The 25,029-nt window shown below is 36.4% G+C and overlaps 1 protein-coding gene across 3 annotated transcripts in view; it reads right to left on the bottom strand.

Annotated features, from left to right (window-relative positions):
- Positions 1 to 25,029, bottom strand: part of LOC129744740 (transcription elongation factor SPT6) — a 119,666-nt gene that overhangs the window by 58,757 nt on the left and 35,880 nt on the right. For all 3 annotated transcript variants that reach the window (XM_055737446.1, XM_055737438.1, XM_055737429.1), the window contains 3 exons: positions 15,190 to 15,268; positions 14,929 to 15,134; positions 14,712 to 14,828 (listed from right to left, as the gene is read on the bottom strand). In XM_055737446.1, the coding sequence (XP_055593421.1) occupies positions 14,712 to 14,828; positions 14,929 to 15,134; positions 15,190 to 15,268 (402 nt within the window). The remainder of the gene's footprint in view (positions 1 to 14,711; positions 14,829 to 14,928; positions 15,135 to 15,189; positions 15,269 to 25,029) is intronic.

Genomic DNA, 25,029 nt, shown 5'->3' with positions numbered 1-25,029 from the left:
GATCATAATTACCTAAGCGCTGACCCCACCATTTTCCGACAGATTTGTCTTGGTGTTTGGTTTTTAACACGAGTTTTAGTACGAAAAAAATTTCCTACACAATTTAAGAAAGATTGTTTCCTATTTTGGAAAAGCCCACAAATTGAAAAAAAATCATCATCATCATAATTTTGTATTCTTTGTTGAAGAGATTTGCATCAAAATTCCCAAGTTCAGAACTTGGAATTCGCGATCTCACTTAAGAATTCTCATTGCAAAAATCAAAACAATAAAAAATATGGGCAACAAGTTACACCGACTAGAACTTACAGTTATGGGGATTACTCAACAGAATATCAAAGTTTGAGATATTAAAATATAAGAATGATACATTTGTTTCAATTTAGATTCGTCCACTGTATTTGTTTTAGCCAAGGAATTTCAATTTCGAAAGCAAATTTAAAAAAATATGGAAAAGGTATTAAAAATTATGGTTTTGAATTTTTTTTTAAAATCAGCATTCTTAGACCAAAAACACATAAGAAAACATTTACTGTTTTAAGTGTACTATTCAAAAATCTTAACACAGAATTCAGAATCCATGAGATTCAGAGATAAGTTTTTTTCCAACAGTGATGCAGAAAAAAATGTACCGGATATTTGGGCCGAATATTACCCAAATTTCAAATTTGTCGAATATTCAACGCACCAAATATTTGTGCTTAGTATTCAGTCGAATATATGAAAATTTGAAAGAAATTTTAAAATGACAATTTGTTTGAAGTAGTCATAAAAGGTCCTACGCCGTTTGGCCAAAGTCATTTGGCATAAAGCCGTTTGGCATAAAAGTCGTTTGGCATAAAATCATTTGGCATAATGGTCATTTGGCATAATGGCCGTTTGGCATAAAAATATAAAAACTCATAAGTTTACATGAAATGTTGCTAAAAATTTAAATACATTAGTTTTTTTTTTTCAATTTACCGAGTTTCTAGGTTTATTCTAATCCCTGGTTAGGCCCGTGTTTCTAGGTTTACCCAAAGCTAGGGACAATCCCCTAGCCCGGTCCGCAACGCGTAGCGTAAGGACTATACGTCATTTTAGTTCGAACGCGAAGCGTGAGGAGGCTTCCTCGAAATTTTGATTCATAATTTTAGGACGGCCCCGTCTTTCTAGGTTTATTCAAAACCCTAGATAGGCCCCGTGTTTCTCGGTTTACCCAAAGCTAGGGACAATCCCCTAGCCCGGTCCGCAACGTCTCGATTTTTTTACAGTTTTAAAGCTTGATTCAGGATTGCAAAACATTGTAAACTAATTTTAATGTTTATTAAATTTTATCTTATTTCTTGCCCTTTTGAAAGAATTCAAGTTATTTTCTAATAAATTTCTAAGTTAAGGTACACCTCAGGTGAAAATAAAAATTAAAAATCTTATTTTGCCAATAACTCAAAAAAGTGACATAAGTTGATTTATACCGTATTCGTTTTCACCATGCACCCGAAAGTGTTGCACCATCCACGCTGAAAACGAGCATGAATCGAGTTTTGCACTCACCTTTGTTGGCGTGCGTGAAATCGGCAGTGTCAACAGAAAATATCAAGCTGTCAAAAATCCATTACAGCTGGTATTTGTTTTCGTTTAATTTCGAAAATTGAAATCAAATTTACTTCAGTTGATCATTGTCTTGCGAATAATATAAAAATTTTAGCATGAATTTATGTACTATGTTTAATTGTGAAAATTTCAGATTTATTTTATTAGAGGCTTGTTTGGTAGATTCGCCTCTGGCCCTGATGATAATAACCAAGGTTCTTAGATACACTAGGTTCTCCGACTTTCACAGTAAGTAGGCGAGGAGTGAGCGGGGCTCTCAATGAGTTTGTTTATTTTTTGCTCAGCTTTTCTGTGGTTTGTTGGTAAACAAACTTCATGAGTTCCGTATAGTTGCATAGCCTACATAGCCAAAACGGCAGAATCGGGAATTCGTTATTCGGGAACACCTCCTGAATATATACCCACCTTGATAATAACTGCAATACCGGCTGATTCTGGGCAAAGGGCTGAAAGAGAAGCAAATTTCCGAACTGACATTTCAGTACCGCACTGACGTTTTGGTACCAAAATGCCATTGAAATCAAAGGGAAACTGACGTTCTGGTTCCAAAAAGTCAGTACGGTCCGTTTGTATGTGATTTGACAGTCGCTTCAGTCCTTTGATTCTGGGCGGTCTATGTTTGCTGCTGCTGGACTGCAGTTACCCCAGCTTGATGGTTTCGATATTTTGTCTTGAGAGTAACGTTTATTCCTCGCAAATCTCATCTTCTTCGTTCGATTATTTCCGTTTCAGATTACAAAAAAAATCCAAAACGGCGAACTCGGATCGCGGAAAAGTTTGATAACATACCGAAACGAACGAAATTCAAGCCCAGAGGATGAAAATCCCGTATAAAAAAAGAAATTCAATCCCCCAATGCGGGTGCAGTCTTGAACTGCCTTTTTTGAAGGGCAACGGGTTGGAATCCGGGAATTGACGCAACCGAGCATCGTCACCCTAAATAAAGCACAGTTCTTTCACGATTTTCACGCACTCGGGGGCTTCAACGCTCGAAGCTGGCTTGTAGCAGAGTAGCTTTGAAGCAGCTTAACACTTCTTGCTGCACGAGACTAACTTAAGGGAACCGCCCGAGCAAGAGAACTCTTCGGTTTGGGCGATTCCACAGATCTTTGGGTTGCACTTTTTGCACTCGGATTTGCTGCTCTTCTTTGGTATCTCCTAGAACCTTCTGGGCACATTTATTCTTGGGAGCGTCCGATCCGCATCCTCCATTTTTGCTTGAAGATTAAAACGAGTGACTCTTGGTAGCTTTCCGGCTGTCTCCAGTTGCTTGAGGGCCGAGATTCGTTTGTTTGCTTTGGAACATTTTCTTCGTGTAAAATTCTCCGCCTCTGCTGGAAACGGCACTGGTATTGAATCAGGAACAAGTTTCCGTAAATTAAGGAAAAAACAATGTGGAAATAGCTAGAACGCAATTTTTGCGGTATAAAATAAACAAGGCCAGATGATATTTGTTTACATCGGGAAGCACATCTTGTCAAAATTCATGATAGTATTGGTGAGAGCGCCAGCAACACCGAATATTTTCAGAGTGTTCCACCTTATGGTGCACTACCAGTGGACTACTCATCGTGAAAACGAGCATGAAAACAGCAAAAACTGCACTACCGGTAGTGTCCCGGTGCACCACCACACGAAAACGAATTCTCTATTAGTAACATGGTAGAATCGATAGGGAAAGATTTTTAACTGATCTCAGTGTTCAAAATACCTTAAAAATGTTTTAGCTTGAGTTCCCTCGATTTTCACCGCGTACGGGATTGGGAATCGAAATAAAATCAGTTTTAAAAAGCTTTAAACACTGTGACCGGTTCAAAGTTCAGCTTTTAACTATTCTCTATCGATTCCACCATGCTACTCAGCCAATATGTGTCGCTTTTGAGTTATTGACAAAATAAGAAATTTCATTTCCATTTTCACCGCGACCTTTAGAGGAAAATCAGTTTATTTCCATTGACACATTTGTTTCTAAACTTATTCATCATTCATGCAGTGCATAACAAAGCTAACCTGTTATGCAAAAACATGTGGATGTGGATAAAAATGCCAGGAACACTGGTGCATTTCGAAAATTTATTTTGAAAAAAATATGTCGTTTTGAATTCGAAGTATTTGTCAGATTCTGTCTAACACCTTAAGGTGCCTTAAGCTCTGATGATATTGCATTTCTAAATTTAAAAACAAAAATGAGTTTCGAGTACAATCAGTCATTGATAACAAACCCTTTATAAAACAAAAACTGATTTCAAATCTTTTTCATTATCCTCTATTTGATCGAGGATTAAGCTATAAACTAATTATTCTAGTTTCAGAGAAACAAATGAAATAAACTAAAAGAAAACCCCGGTTTTCTCAAAAGTTCAAACTACACGTGGCCTTCAAAAAAGTTGATAATTGGTTCAAAACTTTCGATTTCTCACTTCTTTCGAGTATCTCAGAAATTTTCTTATTTTTTTAGTACCTTGATTTTAAAAAGATTTTTACCTTTTTTCGAAAGTTACCATTGAATCTTAAAAATTGGAGCTGGTAGAAAAAAAAACAAATAGCATATTTGAACTTAGCGCCCTGAAATAATTTAAAAATAGCGCTTAAACCTTTGGCACCACGGAAAAATCTGAACTTTGTTGCCATTTATTATCGAACAAAAGAAAAAAAAATAGGCAAAAACAATCACTTCTAATGCAATAATTTTATTATTTTGTATGTTTGTTGAAACATAACCTCTTTTAAACATTTAAATACAATGATATTTTCCTGGCGTACTTCACTCAAAAAACAAATTTATTTTGAGGGAGGTAGGTACAATGCAATGTTGAATGATTGTAACACTTTTGAAGTATTTTGAGCATTGTGTCTTTAAAATACTTTCGTCAAACAGCCTTCATAAATTGTTTACGGTGTTACTAAAAAGTACTAATTCAAAGCCATTTCAAGTATATTTTTGAAATTTTCATCAAAATTTTTGTCGCGATACAGTTAAACAATCAGTTCATTCGATTTTTGTCTAAATCTTCATAGAATTCGTAACATATTCAAACTTTAAAAAGTGTAATCCTGGATAAATTAAGATCACTCATTTGTAACGAGAAAATGAAAATTGGGTTCCGATGAATATTGAGTTTTCAATTCACGGTTGTAGGGAATTAAATCGGAGGCACGTTTGCCTTAAAACGCAATAAAGAACGCGGCGTTGGTTGTACAGATTTTATTTCGACTGGTGATAGTGAGGTGCATTATACAAACACATAACACAACATAAGGGCCACGATACTTGGGTTTCAATTCAGGATTTTCACCGACAACATTTACATTTCTTATCACTACCAGATCTCCCTCGCGATAGACAGTTTTCACTAAAACCCTTTCGTCATAGTTTTTCTTATTATACTCTTGTAGTTGTCTAACGTTTTTCGATGCACTTTCACGAATCTTCGGTAGGTCTCTAACCTCGGAATTGTTCAATTCTTTCATATAAGGTACGCCGGGGTAAGTGGGGACGCGGGATAAGTGGGGACGGTGGCTATTAAAACAATACTGTCAACTATTTTTTCAAACTTTTAATGCAGAATGTTAAATTTACTTGTAATCTATCCAATAACTGTAAAAGAGATACGGTCCTGACAATAACGGATGTTTACGGTGACTTTTCGTTAATTTTCTATTTTTAACTACGATGTGGAGTTGATGTGCATCGTTTTCAATCGCGAATTTCTCGTAAACTAGCTGGCTCTTGGCAAAAAACTCTACATGGAAACAATCCTTACATTAGAAACAACCAGTTAGGAAAAGAAACGGCGATTAAAAATTAAGAAAAAATAGTTTATTTTCAAAAATCTAAAATGTTGTCTTCAAACCCTAACTGGGGTAAGTGGGGACGGCTTTATACATACTTGATGTTTAGATATTTTTTCAATTTTCTCTCCTTCCTTCAATACATTTTAACTTTATTTAGCATTCGAACTATGAAAAGTAGGGAAAAGTACTTGTGTTTTCTGGAATAAGCATATATTTTCGATAAAATCGGATCTCGTGGGTTGCAACATAAATTACACACAATTATCACTACCATGAACTTTTTTCAAAATTTTTGACGGTTCGAGCAATAAAGTAACGTATTCAACCAAGAAAACACAAATTTGTTGAAAATTTCCTGAGAAATCAAAGGGAAAATCTACCGTCCCCACTTACCCCATAAAGCGGGGTAAGTGAAGACACCAGCATTCCATAACAATTCACGTGATAACTTTTTTCGCTTTTCGTCTATCAAGCTCATCTCTTCAGCATCTGTGAACAACATGTTCTGCATCACATTGAACGTGATTTTATCAAAATTGACTCACTGCTGATTTTTTAATGATTTTTCATAGTTGAACTATACGAAAATCCGTCCCCACTTACCCCGGTGTACCTTACTCCAAGAAGCGATCTTCAACTGCCAGTTTCTGCGATTCGCCGAACAATACCTTGGACGGAGTATCCCCTATAGATCTGTTCCAGCTATTATTCAATAGATGTTCCGCCTTGTAGAGCACGTTGTCCCATTGCATTTTGGAGTCTTCAGTTAATTTGGCAAGCAGTGGTACTAGTGTACGATTATAGCGTTCTATTTGCCCATTCGATTTCGGCGATGCTGTCGCCACTAATATGTGGTTAAAATTGTGATCCTTTGCAAATGATTCGAATTTTTTCGACGTAAAAGACGAACCGCGATCAGAAACGAGTATCTTAGGTACGAAATATGTAAAGAAGTATGATTTTAAACTTTTCATGACCTCCTTAGAGTTGGTAGTTTTTACAGCGTACAGTTTGACAAACTTAGTGCAGCCGTCACACACTGCGAAGATATGTACATTTTTGCCTTTAGTTTTCTCTAGAGGACCTAGATGATCAACATGGATTATCTGAAACGGTTTATCTGGTTTCTCGTACAAGTGCAACAACCCTTCTTCCCAACAACTTTCTGTGCTTTGGATTGTAGTTGATGCAGGTTATACATTCATTAATATGTCTTGACAGTTTTTCGGAGAGCTTAGGTACGTAGAAATTCCGCTTTATCATTTTGGCTACTTTGTCTATGCCAAAATGACCCAATTCGTTATTTCGTCAATTCGTTTCCGTCAATTTTATACACTATTTGATCCACTATCTCGAATTCGGAATTTCGACCTTCCGACACGGCTTTTTTGACTTTTTGGATTTCTTCGTCTCTCAGTTGATTCACGTAGAGCGCACTCTCCTGCACATCGAAACCAGAATAATTGATGTCTTCGACATTGTATAATCTAGATAGAGCATCAACGTGTTTCATCCTATCGCCTGATCGGTGATCTATGTCAAAGTCAAATTGGTCTATGTAGATTGACCATCGAGCGATTTTTGGGTTAAGTTCTTTTTTATTCAGTGTCAATTGTAAGGCACTGCAATCAGTAACAATTTGGAAGCACAAACCGAAAAGATAATTACGAGACCTTTGTAGACTGTACACTATAGCAAGCGTTTCCAATTCAAACGAGTGAAGCTTGCTTTCAGCTGGACTTGCTCTTTTACTAAAGAACATTATTGGGTGAAAGTTGCTGGATTCTGACGATCGTTGCATGAGTATAGCTCCAAACCCGTTAGATGACGCATCAGTGTGCAGTTGTGTCTCAGCATAGGGACAGTAAATCCCAAGAACAGGCTTACTTACCAAAATAGCTTGCAATTTGTTGAATGCAGCTTCATGCTCACGAGAAAACTCAAAAGGGACATCTTTCTTGAGAAGGTCGTATAGAGGGGATGCGATCTTATAAAATCCAGGAATGAATTTTCGAAAGTAGCTAGCTAAGCCCACGAACTGCTGCAGACTCTTCGTTGAGTTAGGGGTCGGTATGGATCGCACTGCCTCCACATGTTTATGTGAAGGTTGCAGCTTATTAAAAGATACCTGGTAGCCTAGATACTCAATTTCGGTTTTTAGGAAATGACACTTTGCAAGATTTAATTCAACGTGATTATCGGACAGCGTTTGAAATAATACCTCAAGCCTGTCTAAGTGCCGTTCCAGACTGTCAGTTGCGAGCAATATATCATCGAAGAAAACGATCAGATCCCCCGACTTAATCAAGTCTGCAAGGACAGCACTGATGTACCTGACAAAGATCTCAGGAGCGTTGCAGTACCCGAAGGGCATTCACGTATATTCATATTGAGCCCCTTCTACTACGAATGAGAAATACTTCCGAGAACTTTCTTCGATTTCCACATGGAAAAATCCATTTTTTAGATCTAAAGACGTGAAAAACGCTTGTTTGCCAGTTTCATAATTTGATCCTCGATTATTGGGATCGGAAAATGATCACGTTGTACTAACTTATTCAATGCTCGGAAGTTGACACACAAACGATAAGAACCATTTTTCTTCTTGGTAAGTACCACTCGACTGGAATAGGGAGAAGAACTTTCACGAATGACGCCACTGTCAAGTAGTTCACGAATCATTTTATCCAATTCCGAACGTTCGAACACTGAAAGCCGTTGAGGCGTTGTGTGAAAAACTTTATCTTCCTTCAGTCTAACTTCACAACAATATTTCACTAAAGGTTCAGCAGAACGCTGTCTTTCGAGGTAAGATATCTTGAAAAGCTGTTCAATATCTTTTGCTCTATCACGAGTTTCACTACTATCCTCAATATTTAGTTCATTTGCATAGCCCTGTATGTAAGACGCAAGATCACTCTCGTTATTGTAGACCGCTGACATCAAAGCTAGATCGAAGTTAGCTGTTTTAGGTAACGAATGCCTTTCCCTAATTCTAATATTTTTGATACCGTTTGCTTTAAGAAACTTTCGGCCCAGTAGACCATCTACTCTAATTGTTTCATTTGGGACTATCATAAAATCAACTTGGTAACGATTTGAATCACAAGCTATGGTTGTCGTAAACATTCCTAAGGTTTGAACAGGAATACTGTTCAATCCTACAAGGATCATATCCTTCCTAACTGGATTTAATTTAGTACCGCTACGAATAAATTTAATCTTTAAAAGGCTCACCTCACTACCAGTATCGAGAAGAAGGTCCAGCTCCTCGTCATCTAGGGTACCGGCCCGAATGTGTCCGTCGTCGTCGATTGGAAACTCGTTGACAGGTGGGTGTTCGCTCTTCCAAACAAGCAATCTGCGAACGGATCTGCTGCTGTGGTCTTGGGTGCTGTTGTTGTTGTGTGCATTGGTTAGCCTCGTTTCCAGTTTTTTGACATCTCAAGCACCGGGGGACTCGCTGCGGCAAGGGACATTGTGCCGAAAGATGCCTCAATTTGTTGCAGTTGAAGCACTTTCGGATACGTTGTTCTGCAGAAGATTGTGCGGAAGCTGTGATTGGTTCAGCTACCGGTCGAATCAGTCTGCTGCTGTTTATTGGTTCTCTATTTCGTCGGACTTTGTTGTTGGTCTCACAAAAACGGATGTGGTTGAGTAATTCCAAGCTTGTTTCGAATTTTGTCCCAGCCACTCGATCATACAACGGGTCTAAAGATATGTTAGACAGGGAGCACTTTCGGAGTGGAAAGGAGAGAAACGCACTGTTTGACGATCAAAACTGGAATGACTTTATTATGCGTAACCCGCTTGTTTATATACATGTAAAACTCTTAGCGTCTAATTGCAACTGCGTGTGTTGTTTTCATTCGCCGTAATAGGACGAATGCCAACACTCCTCCTCAACACACGCTGTTCAAAACTCAGCAATGTACCGGACCATCCTTAACCGTCGCCTTCACTTCAACGACCCTTCTTCCGGTTTCGTTCGACTACCATCCTCCGGTTCGCTCGACGACAACCTTCCGTCTGGCCCGGCACCCTTCCTGCCACCGATGCCGTTTTTCACGGCTCGCACGGCCCTTCGCAGCGAAATGAAACTCTCCGCCTCGACGCTCCTCCTGAGACCTGACGCCTCCCAGTGGCTCCAGCCCAACGACCTCCACTTGGCGTTCCGGTCCGACGCCCTTCCATAGCACCGGCTTGACGACCTCCCGTGCTTCTCGGCTCGTAAGTCCTCCAGAGGTTCCAGATCCGACGATCACCACCTGGCTTCCAACTTGACGACCTTCCACGGTTCGGCCCGCCAACCTTCCATGGCTTCCGACACGACGACCCACAAGTGATTCCGGTCTGCTTCCAATGGCTTCTGACCAACGACCTTCCAGAGCACCTGTCCGACGACCTCCCTCCCGTGTCTCCTGGCTTGCCGACCTCCAGCTGGCTTCCCGGCCCGACGACCTACCAGGCTCCTGGCCCGACAACCTCACACGGTTCTGGCTCGACGACGTTCCTCTGGATTCCCGGCACTGGCTTGCCCTTCCATTGGTTTCCTCCTGGCTGGATACCACCACCGATTCCACTCTTCTCCTCCTTTCCACTAGTGCTGGGCCCATAACCTGTTAGACAGGGAGCACTTTCGAAGTGGAAAGGAGAGAAACGCACAGTTTGACGATCAAAACTGGAATGACTTTATTATGCGTAACCCGCTTGTTTATATACATGTAAAACTCTTAGCGTCTAATTGCAACTGCGTGTGTTGTTTTCATTCGCCGTAATAGGACGAATGCCAACAAGATAAACCTCGGATGATATAGGTTACCTTTGCTTTGTTGCTCATATTTGTCCTTGATGCCAACGCCTCCGCCTTGAAAACATAATGTTCGTAGCTTTCGTCCTTCCTCTTGTTGATTGTTGCCATCGCCAGATGAACTTCGGCTTCGTTTTCGTCATCGGGAAAAGCTGTCTTGATCCCCTGTTGAAACTGTGTCCAATCGAGTATTTCCGTTTGAACGTTTTTGTACCACTCCATGGCAGCACCTTCCAGGCGACAAGTGACATAAAGAAGCGTTGTTTGTTCCGACCAGTGGTATAGTTGACGAAAATGGTTAACGTTGCGACACCATTTCTCAACTTCCTTTCCGTTTGAAAAACTGGGATGAGCTTGTTGACTTCCTCCGGGTGCAGGTTACGTTCTCGTTCTATCGGAGCCGAAGCGTTCCTCCTATCGTGTTCCAAGAGCAATCGTTGCATCAACATAACCATCAAATCGTCGCGTGTTGTTGTTGATGTGGTGGCATAACCCCGTTCGGGATTCCCGCTTTTCGGCCCGCCTACCGCTCCAGCGTTGTTATCGAAACCCGGGAAGTCTTCCTCGGATTGGCCGTCGTTCGTATCGTAGCCGTTACCGTCGCGTTCGTTCTCAGACATTTTCAATCCGTATCCCACTTCTGAAAATTCTGTAGGGAATTAAATCGGAGGCACGTTTGCCTTAAAACGCAATAAAGAACGCGGCGTTGATTGTACAGATTTTATTTCGACTGTCTCGTTTGGCGGTTAACAAAAGAATGGTGGTCGTTTAGTCTTCTTTCCCTCAGTCTTTACTCTATCTAACGCTCTTTTCGTCCATTCATAAGACAACCTCTCGACCGACTGGTTCGATAAAACCGAGAAAAATGCCGGCCAGGAAGACAATACCTAGGTAGCTTACGAAACCACGCTACAGGAAGCCCCTACCGACCAAAGACGGAAACCTGTTCTCGAGAGCGACTCTACACAATCCTCTTCCCTTTCCTCAAGTCAGAAAAAATCTAACAGTTGAGTAGCCGCTACGATTACGGACTCCCGCTTACTAACTCTACACAAAAGTGAAATGAATACTCGGCACAAAAAAAACTTTTATGAGTTAAATGCCTTAATAAAGCTACTTGTAAATAGAAAAAAAGGTATTTTTAAGAGGAGCGCAGAGATCCTCTTAGGGAGCAGAGTGATTGGCGCTCTTAAAAATTCTGGCAGTAGGAGAAACGAGAAAGAGTTATTTTCGACTGTCGTGAGTTTGGGAGTTCCTCCACTATGAGTGGTACTGCTCTGCCTCTTATGAGGCCCCTCAGGATCCGTCCGAAGCCTGTGACCAGATTCTTCAATCCAGTTTGAATTGAACGTGTAATTGGAATTTTGAAAAAGTAAACTAATAATTCAATCTCTCTGATTTGAATGCTCCATTACCAATAGTTTCTATCTCAAAATTGGAATCATAATAGTGAGCAACACTGAATAAATATCTAGAACTAAGTTAAAATTTAAACTAACAAAAATCTTCATAATTGGAGAAGGTTGGTATTGATGCAAACCAAAACATAGAATAAAGTTTCCTAATTTTTTTTTTTTTGTTTATGGGTTTATGAGCGCCTGGCTGACCCGGAAAGGAAAAACAGAACGGGGGACAGAAGAGGAAAATTTTAAATGAGAGTAGTATAGCTTAGAAAAGGATAGCGGCAACAGAGCCCGAGGGTTCTGAAGCACCAGTTTAGGGGAAGCGATAAGATAGTGCTCGACGGACTAGGACGGTTGGTGGGCCCCATATGAACTTCGAGTTAACCCAACCTTCAATTCAACCGAGCAAAAGCAGTATGGTATCAAATAATATGATATCATATGCTAACGCCTCGATATCATTGTCAGAAGGGTTCACTATCTTACCGTAGTTGAAATTTCCCTACCTGTCATCTACCTTACTCGTTTCCATAAATTTGGATTCTTCCTAGTTTGATTTAGAAATAATTATAGATTTGCTAAGTGAAAAATATATTCAAGTTATTGATTCTACGCGACTACACGGTTATTCGATAACTCAATTAGGATATCATAAAAACAGAATCTAGAAAAGGTGTCTCTTAAACGCATCAACCATGAACTTAAAAAGCAATTCGATAACTCAATTAGGATATCATAAAAACAGAATCTAGAAAAGGTGTCTCTCAAACGCATCAACCATGAGCTTAAAAAGCAATAGCTTTATTAATATCGTCAACTTATCAACGGAACAGGAAAATAACAGTGCTGTTTTTTAAAACCTTATCACTAATTGTGGTCAACTTCTCAAACAAACTTTAATACTTAATCTACACGATAGGGGTTCAATTCAAATAAACCGTGTGCCTGTTTTTAAATGCCCGAAATAAATTATCTGAACTATCTAGGTACTCATTCTTGCTTATCGAAATCATATTTTCTATTTTAAACTTTGATTTATGAATTTCAATCCTAACCGAAAAATGTATAGATCTACCAAAAGTAAATAAATAAATAAAAACAAATGTCGAAAGTGTATTACAAACTGAAATATCATATTTGTCAAAACAGCATTCCCATCCAATGAGCCCCTAGTTCTTGTAAAATGCTTGATTTAAGAATAAGCCAACGAAATTCATAAACCGCAAATGCACACTTTCTAGAGCAGGGGTCGGGGAACTTTTTGAATCATTACCCCAAAACATTTTTATTTATGTTGATATTACCCCATGACAAAGAGCAAAAAAAAGTATTCGTAAACACTGAGCGAGCTCTCAAAGCTTGTTATTTGAATGACTCAGGAAGAAATATTCACTTCAGCATATGCATATTCACTGTTACCCCCAAGAATATCACTTTTACCCCATTTGGGGTAATTTACCCCGGTTCCCCGACCGCTGTTCTAGAGCATTGGGGAGGCGAATACCATTACCGATACCTAACCTAGCAATACTTGAAACATCCTAATTCTATGAAACTAAACTAGCTAACTACCTTACCAAACAGATCATGCCCTATTGAAAAGTATCACTTTATGTCGGCAAAATGTGATATTTTCACTACAAAATTTTCCCATTGTTCAACGGAAGGGAGGGCAAGTGTTTCAACTCCCATTAATCTTATCAGCATGGATCATGAAAAATTGGAACACCATTGAACCTACCGCTAATTTAATTTAAATAAAGGTGTCCATCACGCCTTCTAATTTGAGTCATATTATGATCCATGCTTGACAAGATGTGTGCAACGACCCTCTCAGGACAATGATAGTAAACCATCATTATCACAAGCATGCACACCGCCGCCGTGACCCATGGGAACCCAGGGTACGTTTCCTAATTCTCTTAATATAGCAAGCATACCAATGAAAATAATGTGAATTGACAAGAAAATTACTGAAGAGATTAATGCTGTATGTCCTTCTTTTCATGTTCTCCCTTTGTGTTTACCTTATTTAACGTTTCTCTCGTCTATTTATTAGAAATACCTACCATCCAACGGGTTCGACAGTATCAGTCAGCAAGTCAGTCAAGTCAGAAAAATGGAAATCTCCTTCAAAACGCGTTGCGACCGTAAGGACAGCAACAGGAGGCCACCACCGGACCCTAATGGAAAATATTTTAGAATATGACCTTTAAGTTGTCCTCATCCCTTTCCTTGTAAAACATTTTCTAACCGTCGAGTCGCCGCGACTATTACGGCCCCCTATCCTACTAACCTAAGTTAGATACTCTCGGCACATTGAAACTTGTCAAAGTAAAAGGCCAAATAAAACTAATTGTGAAATTTGAAAAAAAAGGTACGCAAAATTTGTTTGTGGTAGTTCGAGATTCCTTCCACATTGGAGGAAGGAGAGAGATAAATAAAACATACATTTTGGCATAACTCAAACGACTTATGAAGCAAATTAAAAAGAATAGTTCGCATTTCAGATTAAAAACAATGATAAAAAAAATGGTAGATCAGGTTTTGGGAATAGAATTTTTTTTTCTTAGAATTGGAAAAAATCGTCTTTGTATTACAATTTGAAACTCAAGTTCCAGCTTTCATTTTTTTTTGTGGCGTTTAAATAGCTCGGGGAGCTGACGCTGGAAATGAAAATTAGAGATAGTTTGGAGAAGTAAATTTGAAAGTTTAGAGTAGGCAGCGTAGAATAGTAAGCGAAAATGAGACGTTGGTTAAACCATCATGCACTTCATTATATCCATTCCAGCTGGATATGGACAGAATGCAGTTCAAGATAACAAACCAACCCCTCCTGATACCAGTTGGAGGAAGGACAAGGGTGGGTTCGAGACTGGCATCTACTTACTCCCCAAGCATCTCGACAAACTTATGGGATTCGAACCCAAAAGTTTTTCTTGCCGATACCGGGAATCGAACCCAGTACGCCTGGGTTACCAGACTCGCGCCAGCCTATCCACTAGACCACATCAGCGTTTCTGAAACTCAAGTTCCAGCTTTCATTCTAACATTATGTTACAAATAAATCAAAATTTAATTTTTTTTATACATATTATTTTAAGACTTACCTCATCGCCAGACAAGTCAAAGAGCTGCTCTGCAATCACTTCTCGGTTCAGGCCTTCGTCAACAAGTTCTTCGTCGCTTCCTTCGTCGGTTATTTTCTTGAGACGCTTGAATCTTTTCTAAAATCGAAACCACATTTAATGTGTTGAGAAAGTAAATTATTAATATTATCTGAAGGCGATTTTTGTTTTGGAAAACATTACCGAAATTTATACCTACCCTTTCTACCTTGACGCCCAAATTTTCCTCTATAAGATCATAATCTTCATCTTCTAATCGGTCGTCTAATTCATCTTCGTCGTCACTTTTTTTTCGTTTGACATGTTCGCCGGAAGCATCCGAATCTTCACCGGCGCTATCATCTTCTTCAATCGGATTATCGTCAATCAAATCTTTTAATTCTTCGCGAAGTCTTTCATCGTCATCTATAATGTTAATCCTTTTAAGATTTGTTTCAATAGGCAATTTTAATAATATTACCTTCCTCTTCTTCTTCACTGTCACTCATAGCTTTAATCTTTTTCAGCTTTTTCCGCTCATGTTCCAAGTCTTCTTCTTGCTAAAATTAAAAATTTTAAAATCAAATCATCATTAGTAAAAATACGTACACTGTAAATATTTGCCTCGATTACCAAACCAAAAACCTAAAATTTTGCTGGAAACTAATTTACCGTGTTTTTTTTTTTCACCTGGAGGTAAACCAATTGCAACCTATAGGTTCGCTCTAAAGCCTAGTCCACACAAGGAAACTAATTGGACTGCGATTTCGGTTGCTGAGACTTGTTTATGTTTACATTTGATGCACGTCTCAAGTCCCCGACAAGTATGGGAGACCTTCAGCAACCAAGATGTAAACATAAACAAGTCTCAACAACCGTTTCGAGACGAACCGTCTCCTAGTGTGGATTTACCCTTTCCTTTTCACGAGGTTTTTCACGTTTTAAAAATAGAAATATTGATTAACAACTAAAGTTCTAGAACAAATATGCAATTTTTAGTCTTCTTTCATTATACAGTTGATATATTTGGGTTTTAAGGTGGATCATTGGGAAGATAACAACACAGAGGGTGCAAATGAAAAATAAGAAATAACGGCAAAAATACATGGAATTTCATCAACTCATTGCTCACAAACTAAAACGATCCAATTTTGTGAAATATTTCTTGGGTATACCAGCCCTCAAAATCAAACTATTGAAATTTTTGAAATTTTCAGTTTTGCCTTGAACAATGGCTGCCATAACAATTTTCGACAGAGGAACAAAACATGCCGTTTTTTGAAAAAAATCACGAGCTTTTGTAAATACTTTGAGGCATGTGGTCATTTCAGTAGATGAAATGCCTATCCTGAAGAGAAAAAACTTTGTACGGAATGATTTTCATGAGTATTGATAAAAAACTTAGCAAGATGAAAAGTACGTTATGTTCCCAGTGTATCACTTGTAATCCACTTTACTTATTCGAAAATTTATATGTTTTAAAGGGTGATACGGTCAAAATGTGGTCAAGGGAAAACGCGTGTAAATCGGCGAAACCGTTTATTTAAAAAATCAATTTTTTTTTTTTCAAGTTTAAATAGTATAAAATTCAGGAAAAATATTCAGTTAGGCTTCCGCTTTTCCAAATCCGAATTGTATCAGATGCATCAGTGCATCAGATTTTGTACAACCACCTTGTCCACCTTCTTCGCCGCAGAAAGCCAGTTTGCCTTGAATTGCTGCTCGTCCTTAGCAGTTTTTTGGTCTTCTTTAGGTTCCGCTTGACAATAGCCACAATAGTATTTCTCAATTGGGCGGAGCTCTGGCGTGTTGGAAGGGTTCTTGTCCTTGGGAACCACCTGCACGTTGCCAACAGGCGACGTACCACTCCACGGCCTTTTTACCGTAATGGCAAGATGCCAAATCAGGCTAAAACAGTATGGAACAACCGTGTTTGTTCAGAAAAGGCAGCAGACGTTTACTCAAACACTCTTTCACGTAAATTTCTTGGTTGACAGTCCCGGAAGCTATGAAAATGCTGCTTTTCAAGCCACAGGTACAGCCACAGGCTTGCCAAACCAGATATTTCTTCTTTGACAGTTTCATGTGCTTGAAAATATCTGCTACCTTTCCCCTTTCTTTTGCCGTATAAAACTCCTGTCCCGGAAGCTACTTGGCTTTGACGTAGGTTTCGTCGTCCATTACCACGCAGTCAAACTTCGTCAGCATCGTCGTGTACAGCCTCCGGGATCGCGCTTTGGCCGTCGTATTTTGTTTATCATCGCGATTTGGAGTCACTACCTTCTTGTAAGTCGATAGTCCGGCTCGTCGTCGTCGTCGTCCGGATAGTTTTTTGGCTCGATGCACGGTTGTAGACGATACACCTAGCTTATTTGCGGCATCTCGGAGAGAGAGGTTAGGGTTTCGCTTGAAACTACCGGCAACTCTCTTTGTCGTCTAAGCGGCTTCCGGCTTTCGATTTCCCCCCGATCCAGACTTCCTGGCTGTCGACAAACGTTCCCCAAACACTTTAATTACATTTGTAACAGTTGATTTGGCAACTTTTAGCAAATTTGCCAGCTTTGCGTGCGAATAGCTCGGATTTTCGCGATGCGCGAGCAAAATGTTGACACGCTGCTCTTCTTCCTTGGACGGCATTTTGACAACTGAAGAGTGAATTCCAAAATCTAAATAGGAGCAGCATTCTACACACACACCTTCAAAATGAGGGGTGTTCAGGCTTTTCAAATGCAAAATTGAAAGAAATACCCCAAGTTGATATTAACCAAATTTTGACTGTACCACCCTTTAGTGGAAATCTAAGCAAACCATTGGTTACACAAGCAATTTTCTGCACGTCAGTATTTTTATTTGATGATAATTATGAAAACTCGGAAATTATTGAACATCAAATGACGACTTGATTTAAATTTCAGAAAAATCCAACTTTTTCGCAGCTTTTGATCTGCCGAGAAAAAAACTAGTGAATCGATTTTCTTCAAATTTTGTGCTGTGATTCTTCATTCATACCTGCAAATTCGATGAGAAAATGGTGTTGATCCAAAGCGCCCACTTCAAATGCGAGCTATGCGAAGTTGTGGATCACCTGTGCTACCATGGGAAGGAAAGGGTTAAGCCTAGTCCACACAAAGAGATGGTTCGTCTCGAGACGGTCTCAGTGTCTCCCGAAGAAAATGGGAGACGCTGAGGTTTCCAACATCAACAACAGACAACAAAGTTCGTCTTATAACAAAAATCGCAGTTCTTGTTGCCAACACACTACCAAAAAAATCTGGAAAATTACATCACATATGATGTAAATAAAAAGAAGCATCATATATGACGGAATTTTCAGTGCGAGTTGAATATTACACGCCTGTAAAATTATGCAACGTGTAATATGAAAGTGATATAAATTTAAAGTCACTGAATTTGTGAAAAATATCCTATTGGAATTTGTTTTGTTTACTTTTTATTGATCCGATTCAATGAAGTTTTTTTCATCTTTCATAACAAAAATAATCTTTTAATAATAAATTTCATTTATTTACCAAATTTTTAAAATTTTTGGTCCAACACATTAATTATTTTAAAATTCACTTTCACCATCTTCCGAAGTAGAGTTAGCAGAGCAGCGTGGGGCTGCTTCCAGAACAGCTTCCGTTGCTGCTGCTTTTCGGAGTTATCCGGGACCAACGATATCGACGGACTTAGAAGCTAACTGCTTCAACAAATTACTTTGTTTACTTTCCTGTTTTTGACAGTTTTTATTTTTACATGACGTTATCGCGTTCAGTGTAATGTAATATTAATTTAACTCCCTGTCGATATTGAAGTCCGTGTCGTGTAATTTTCAGAAATTTCTAATTCAGTGCTGTTGAGAATTTTGTATGACCAAAAAAATTGTAAAATTACATCATACATGATGTAACGATTTACCATGACATCGAGCATATTGTTTGGTCGTGTGAGGTCCATCTTGTCGCCAGAACGAATTTAATAGACTCCCTTCGGGCCCGAGGAAAACCACCCAATGTTCCAGTGAGAGATGTACTAGCTGTGCTAGACTTGGACTACATGTTCGAAATCTACCTTTTTCTAAAAGCTATCGATCTTCGTCTATAATTCTTTTTTATTTTCATATTTCCCTTTCTATCTTCCTTTCTTCTCTCACAAAATGTTAAGCTAAGCAAACAATTGTAAACAAACAAAATCGATTTTGGCTCCTTAAAACCTAAAGGTATGAGCCGTTTCAAATAAAGAAATTGTTAAAAAAAAAATGATGTAACGAAAAAGATGCATCACATATGATGGAGTTTTCAGTGCGAGTTGAATATTACACGTCTGTAAACTTCTTAAGACGTGAAAATTTTGAAAACATGTAAAATATTAAAGATGTGTAATATTTAATTCGCACTGAAAATTCCGTCATATGTGATGCTTCTTTTTTTACATCATATGTGATGTAAATTTACATCAAATAATCGCGTTCTGTGTCAAATAATATTCGTGTCATTGAAATTCCGTGCTTTCTAGGATTCAAATATTTTTAGTCTGTTAATTTACATCAATAAATCGCGTTCTGCGTCATGTAATATTAAAGGTTTTCAATTTCAGTGTTGTTAAGGATTCAGATTTTTTTCGTGTGGTAGAAAAGCTATCTTTTAAGCATTATATAAGATAAATAACAGTCACTGCAAGTTTACGCTCTAGAATCGTTGATAAATCTATCTATTTTTAAGCGTTGTGACGTCACGAAAATTCTACTGTTTTTAAATTTATGATTTACTGAAATTTCACATATTGTCGAAAATTCGAGGTCTCTTCAAACTTTTTGGGTGGAATTTAATGCAATTTTTAGATTGAAAATCGGTTTAGCAGGTTGTGAGTTGCACCCGGGTAAAGAATGCGTTGTGACGTCACGAAAATCTATTTAATTTTTTCGAAAACGTTCAAGACTTTTTACTTCAACACTATGATAGTATTTCTTCAATACAAGTTCAACACAACAATGTGCTTCAATAAATGAATTCTATTATCAAGTTTTTAAAGAAACTAATTTTTTTTTTGCATTAACTCAGTTGTTTTCAAAAAAAAAATATAAAACAGCGCTTAAAAACGCTTGATTCAAGAATAAACAAACTATCAATCAAATGAAATCCTCATCGATTTTGTAAAAGAATATTTGTAAATCATAAAGCAGGTAGATGATTAGCAGGTGATTTGAATAAAAATCTTGCAAAAGATCAAGTTCTTCATATATCTATGTTAGAATGAAAAACACCGCTAATAGCTTCTATTTCTTTCTTCTATTTTGTTTGAACATAATCAAACAAAATAAGTTCCATGAAATAAATGTAATGAGATTCAAAAAATTCTTTGAACATGGTAAACTTAATAGATTAACTTTTTTTATTTAAAAATTCATAAGATTTTCATAGAAAATTAATAAATAAAATTAATTAAATTATTTTAATAAAAAACTGCCCCTATTGAAATTTCCACCTCAAAGAATGTACTAGCACAAGGTCTGCAAAATTTGGGCCAGATTATTCTAAGGAAAGGGGTTGCGCAACGCACCTGAAGTTTGTATGGAATTATGTAGATTTTGTTCGGCATGATAAAAAAAACCGTTTTTTGTCAATAATTTAGATCTTTATCAACCAATTTTTCTTTTAATTTGAGTATTTTAAAGCTTTGATTATGACAATATTTCATCTGAGGAACGCGTTTCGATTAGAGTTATCATAAAACAGCTATAACGTTCAAAATTAGCGTCGATTAACGATCATTCAGGTATTTTTTGTATTTGACCCATCAGAAGCTAGTTTTTGAAACTGAAGTAAACCTTTTTAACTAAACCATTTTTGAAATGGGATCTTGAGATAAACTATTTGTCATAATGAAAGTTTTGTGAATGACTATAATTAAAACAAATCAGCCGATAGGGACTTCAGAAATTGGTGCATAACTTGGTTTTCATGTCTTTCCAAACCCAAATTCTTATAATTCCATACAAATTTTAGGCTCATTGTGCCCTCTATTTCCTTGGGTCAATCCCCAAATTTGGCACTGGATTTTGTGTTAGGCCTAAGATCTATTTAAGCTTGCAACTTATAAGATTTTTTATTAGATGGCTGATTTAGGCACTCTAGTGTCGATTAACTATCTTTGAAAAGATCGAAGGCTTTGAAATTATCATTTATCTTTCCTTTCCTTTGCAATTGAAGATTAAAAAGATTCAGGAACACATTTCATTGCTTTTACGAATAAATATTTTCTAGTTTTAGTTTTGTCCTAAATAATATTCACATGATCGCACAAAGAAAACTTCGAATGAAATTGATGTTAACAGTGTTGCAAACCTTATCTGCTTATATGGGCCTTTGAGATTTAATTCCTTTAAATTTTTGGGAATAAATGGATCGATTTCATCACCAAATCACATTATTTATTAAGTTTTTAAGCATTTTAAGTAAATTAAGCATTCATTTTAAGATTGTACTTTGATTTATTTCATGTAGCTAACCAAAAAATTTCGTGACGTCACAACGCTTTGCAAAACCCTGCTTTAAAAAAATGGTGCGTTGTGACGTCACGAAACTGAATCGCTCTAAAATAAATTGAAATCTAAATTTGAAAAAATCAAAAACAGCGATTTGTTGGTAGTAATGAATCGATACTTTCCTGAAATTTTTCATAAAATTTGATCAAATAGAAGAGCAGAAAAATGCGGCGTTGTAAAAAAAACTGAAAAGTGGAAAAAGAGGCGCGCTGTGACGTCACGATTCCTTTTGCTTATATTTTGTTAACTATCTATTCTATACAAATACTTTTGGTTTCAAATTGTAGAGAATTAAATTTTGACCTTATAATGTACAATTTTTAACAATGTGCGATATGACCTGTAAAACTTACATACAATATACAAAAAAAATGTTTTGCAAACGTTGTGACGTCACGCTGGAATGGGTCTGTAATAAAGTTATCATTGAATGATAACAAATTGATGATGACATAGTTTTCAACATCGTGTATGAGTTTTTTAAAGTTTTTGATTCTCATAAAAAATTTAAAAAATTGAGTAATAGATGTAAACATTTTTACATTTTTCGCTGCCTTAAAAAACTTAACCTCGTATGACGGATTGGCTTAATGATATCACCTACAAACTTTATATTGCTTTCATTATCCAATACCAACACTGTTGGTGTATAAATATTTTTCGGACAATCACCATTTTTTTAAATAAATATTTCTATAATTCAGTTAGCTGACTGGGGCAAAATGCAACAAATGGCAAATCAGAACTAAATCTCATAAATTGCGTTTCCATATGCCGGGATATGATTATTTTGCAATATGCATTTGTTAACATTAAAAATTTCATCCATCCTAACATTTATTTACATGATTTAAGATAATATAATATTTTGTAGTATTTTTTACCCCTAAATGTATGCAGCAGATTAACGCTTTTTTCTTAAAAACATTTTTGACAGAAAAAATGTAAAATTTAATTCGAACAAAACCAAAAATTACTGCAATTGGTGCGATATGAGTTATGACATCACAAATGTATCAAAAACTTTAAATTTTCAAACGTTTTCATTTGATTTTTCATTAATTACAGAGTTTGTTGCAACTTACCCCTTTTTCTTAGTAGGGTGAAAATCACATGTTTTTGTAAATTTAAAAATAACTGGTAAAACCAATAATTTTTCTGACTACGTCAGTTTGGTGTCCCATCAACCTTAAAACTTTTGATGTACAAGAGGTATGATTATCTGTAAGCATTAAGATTTTAGCAGGGCTGGTAGCGGTTTGACAATGAAAAAGTAGTGACTTTAGTGACCAAAATTTGAAAAAAAGTGACCAAATAGTGACTTAGAGGACCGAAAAAAGTGACCAAATTGTGACTATGTAGAACGAAAAAAGTAACTTTGAACTACAAAAAATGTGACCAAATCAGGCCCGTTCGAAGAACCCGTCCAGGGGGGGGGGGGGGGAGGGTGTGTCGAAATTCAAATTTAGATAAAAATAAAAACAATTCCAAAAATACAAATGTTGAAATGGAAAGGGTATTACAATGAATGTTTCAAATTTTCGATAAGTCAAGAAAGTAAGAAATAAATTAGTTTCAAAAGAATTTCTTAGCATTTTAAATTTAAAATTGAAAAAATCTGAATTCTAAAATAAATGTCCAATCTTGTACAAAACTTACCATGAATAGATGTTAGGAAAATGATAATAATTGTTAATTTTTATTCATCTAAATTTGGAATTCATTTCCTCATTTTCAACTGGAAGTTTAGTGAGAAATTCCACTGTAATTTTTTAATTTGAACAAAAAATATTTAATCACGATTTAAAATGTGAATTACCGATTACTGAATAAAAAATGAATTTTGAACAGAATTTATTCAATGTTCGATGGTTTAATTTAATTTGATAAAAAGAAGAATATATTTATAATTATTTTAAAAGTGCCAGTTATATAAGCCAGCCAGACATAAAACCTTTAATAAAGTAAAATCCTCCAGTTATCAAAATTTCATTTTTGATGCTTAAATAATAGCTTCATGTTCAACTACACTGACAAGGAAATGTTAGAAAATGAGTAATTACGTGAATGATAAAAACTGATGATAAATTAAGAATAATGAGTTCAAAATTTTTGTTATTAATATTGAAAGCACAAATCAAATACAAAGTTAGTTAACAATGCGCATTAAAATTTATTTTTAAAGTTGCTAACTTAGAAAAATGTTTCAAAATTATTAGATTAATTTAAAAATCATGATCGATCCAAAAAATTTCATATAAAAAATATTATCAAATACTTTTAAAATTTTCAACCGCAGGTTTTTAAGCTTTAAATTACAAGCTCTGAATATTTTTTCTCTTTTGATTCAAATATTGGGTCCAGAAAGAACAGAAGGTTGAAATTATGTTGTATTATTAAAAATTTGGAGTTAAAGGCTTATGGTTGAAGAACACGAAAATTCAGAATTTAAAAACAAGGAAACAATTATTAAAAATATGTCTTAAAAATTTAAAAAGTTTGATTAAAAAAAAAAATTCGGTAAATTTATTTGAAAATTGAAAAAAACAATATGGAATTAAAAAAGATAAGTTTTTTAAAAAAATTCAGGAAGAATTTTTTCAATTAACATGTTTCAATACCCATTTTGATGATTTTTTTTTTAATATTGATTTGGTAAATAGTGTCCTTAACTAGAAATTTTGTCAAATTCGGCCGAACACATTTAGTTTTGGTGATAAAGAGTTTATTACTAGTAAAATCAATCATTGATAGATAACGGCGGCAAAGCTCATCAATCCATATAAAACTTTTATTTTTAAATAATATGTTTTTGATTTGAGTTTTTATAAAAAAAAGTGCAGAAACTTCTCTAAAGATTTTTAATTATTTTCAAAAGTCATTTCAATAACAAAAGCTGATAGAAATATTGCATACATATTTAGATTCGGGGAACCCAAATTAGTTGAAATTACCGTTTAAAATCATTGCACCTAAGAAAAATGTAAATTTTGTGGCCTTGTGTAAATTTTTAAAACCCTTTTTTAAGTATTTAGAAGAACAAAAAACACGAAATAAAATTGAGCATGAAATTGTTTTTTTTAAGAATATTTCATATTTATCAACACAACATTTGTTATGACATAAAAGATTTTTTTAATAAAAAAAATGGTTCATTTCAATCTCAACCTTAGTTACACTTCTTAATATAAACCCATTCTAAAGACGAGATAGGGTTTTTGTATATCAAGTTTTGAGTTCCAATACAAAAGGTTGATTGAACTAAAAATTAAAATCTACAAACAAAGTTAGTTTCAATTCATGAACGTCAAATAATGTCGTAGATCGAATGTCTCAAGCCAAGGGTGATTCATGCCGAAATTCCGCCGGAGGCGAAAAAATTTCTGACTGACTGATCAAGTAATTTACCGGTACTACCTACTCTTTCATTGGTTTATTTTCGGTGAAAAAAGTGACTTTTTGTGATAAAAGTGACCATTTTTCGGAAAATAGTGACTTTAGTGACCAAATGATGAAAAAAGTGACTTTTTAGTGACTGACCCAAAAAAAGTGACCAAGTCACTAAAAAGTGACTCGCTACCAGCCCTGTTTTAGAAGCCATTGAAGTTGAAAATTGTTGCATGTTGCCCCAGTTGACGGTACCTGGACTTGATCCCCTGACCATACGATCTGCAACTCATGATGGTTCCTCGACGCTATCTGGAATATATAAATTCAAGGGGATTTGCTTCAAAGGCATTAAACCAAAAGCAAATCGTATATTTCTATAACTCAAAT

The sequence above is a fragment of the Uranotaenia lowii genome, chromosome 1, assembly GCF_029784155.1.
Source record: "Uranotaenia lowii strain MFRU-FL chromosome 1, ASM2978415v1, whole genome shotgun sequence".
NCBI classification, from domain to species: Eukaryota; Metazoa; Arthropoda; class Insecta; order Diptera; family Culicidae; genus Uranotaenia; species Uranotaenia lowii.
The sequence above is the reverse complement of the archived record's forward strand: the minus strand, read 5'-3'. Positions and strand labels throughout refer to the sequence as shown.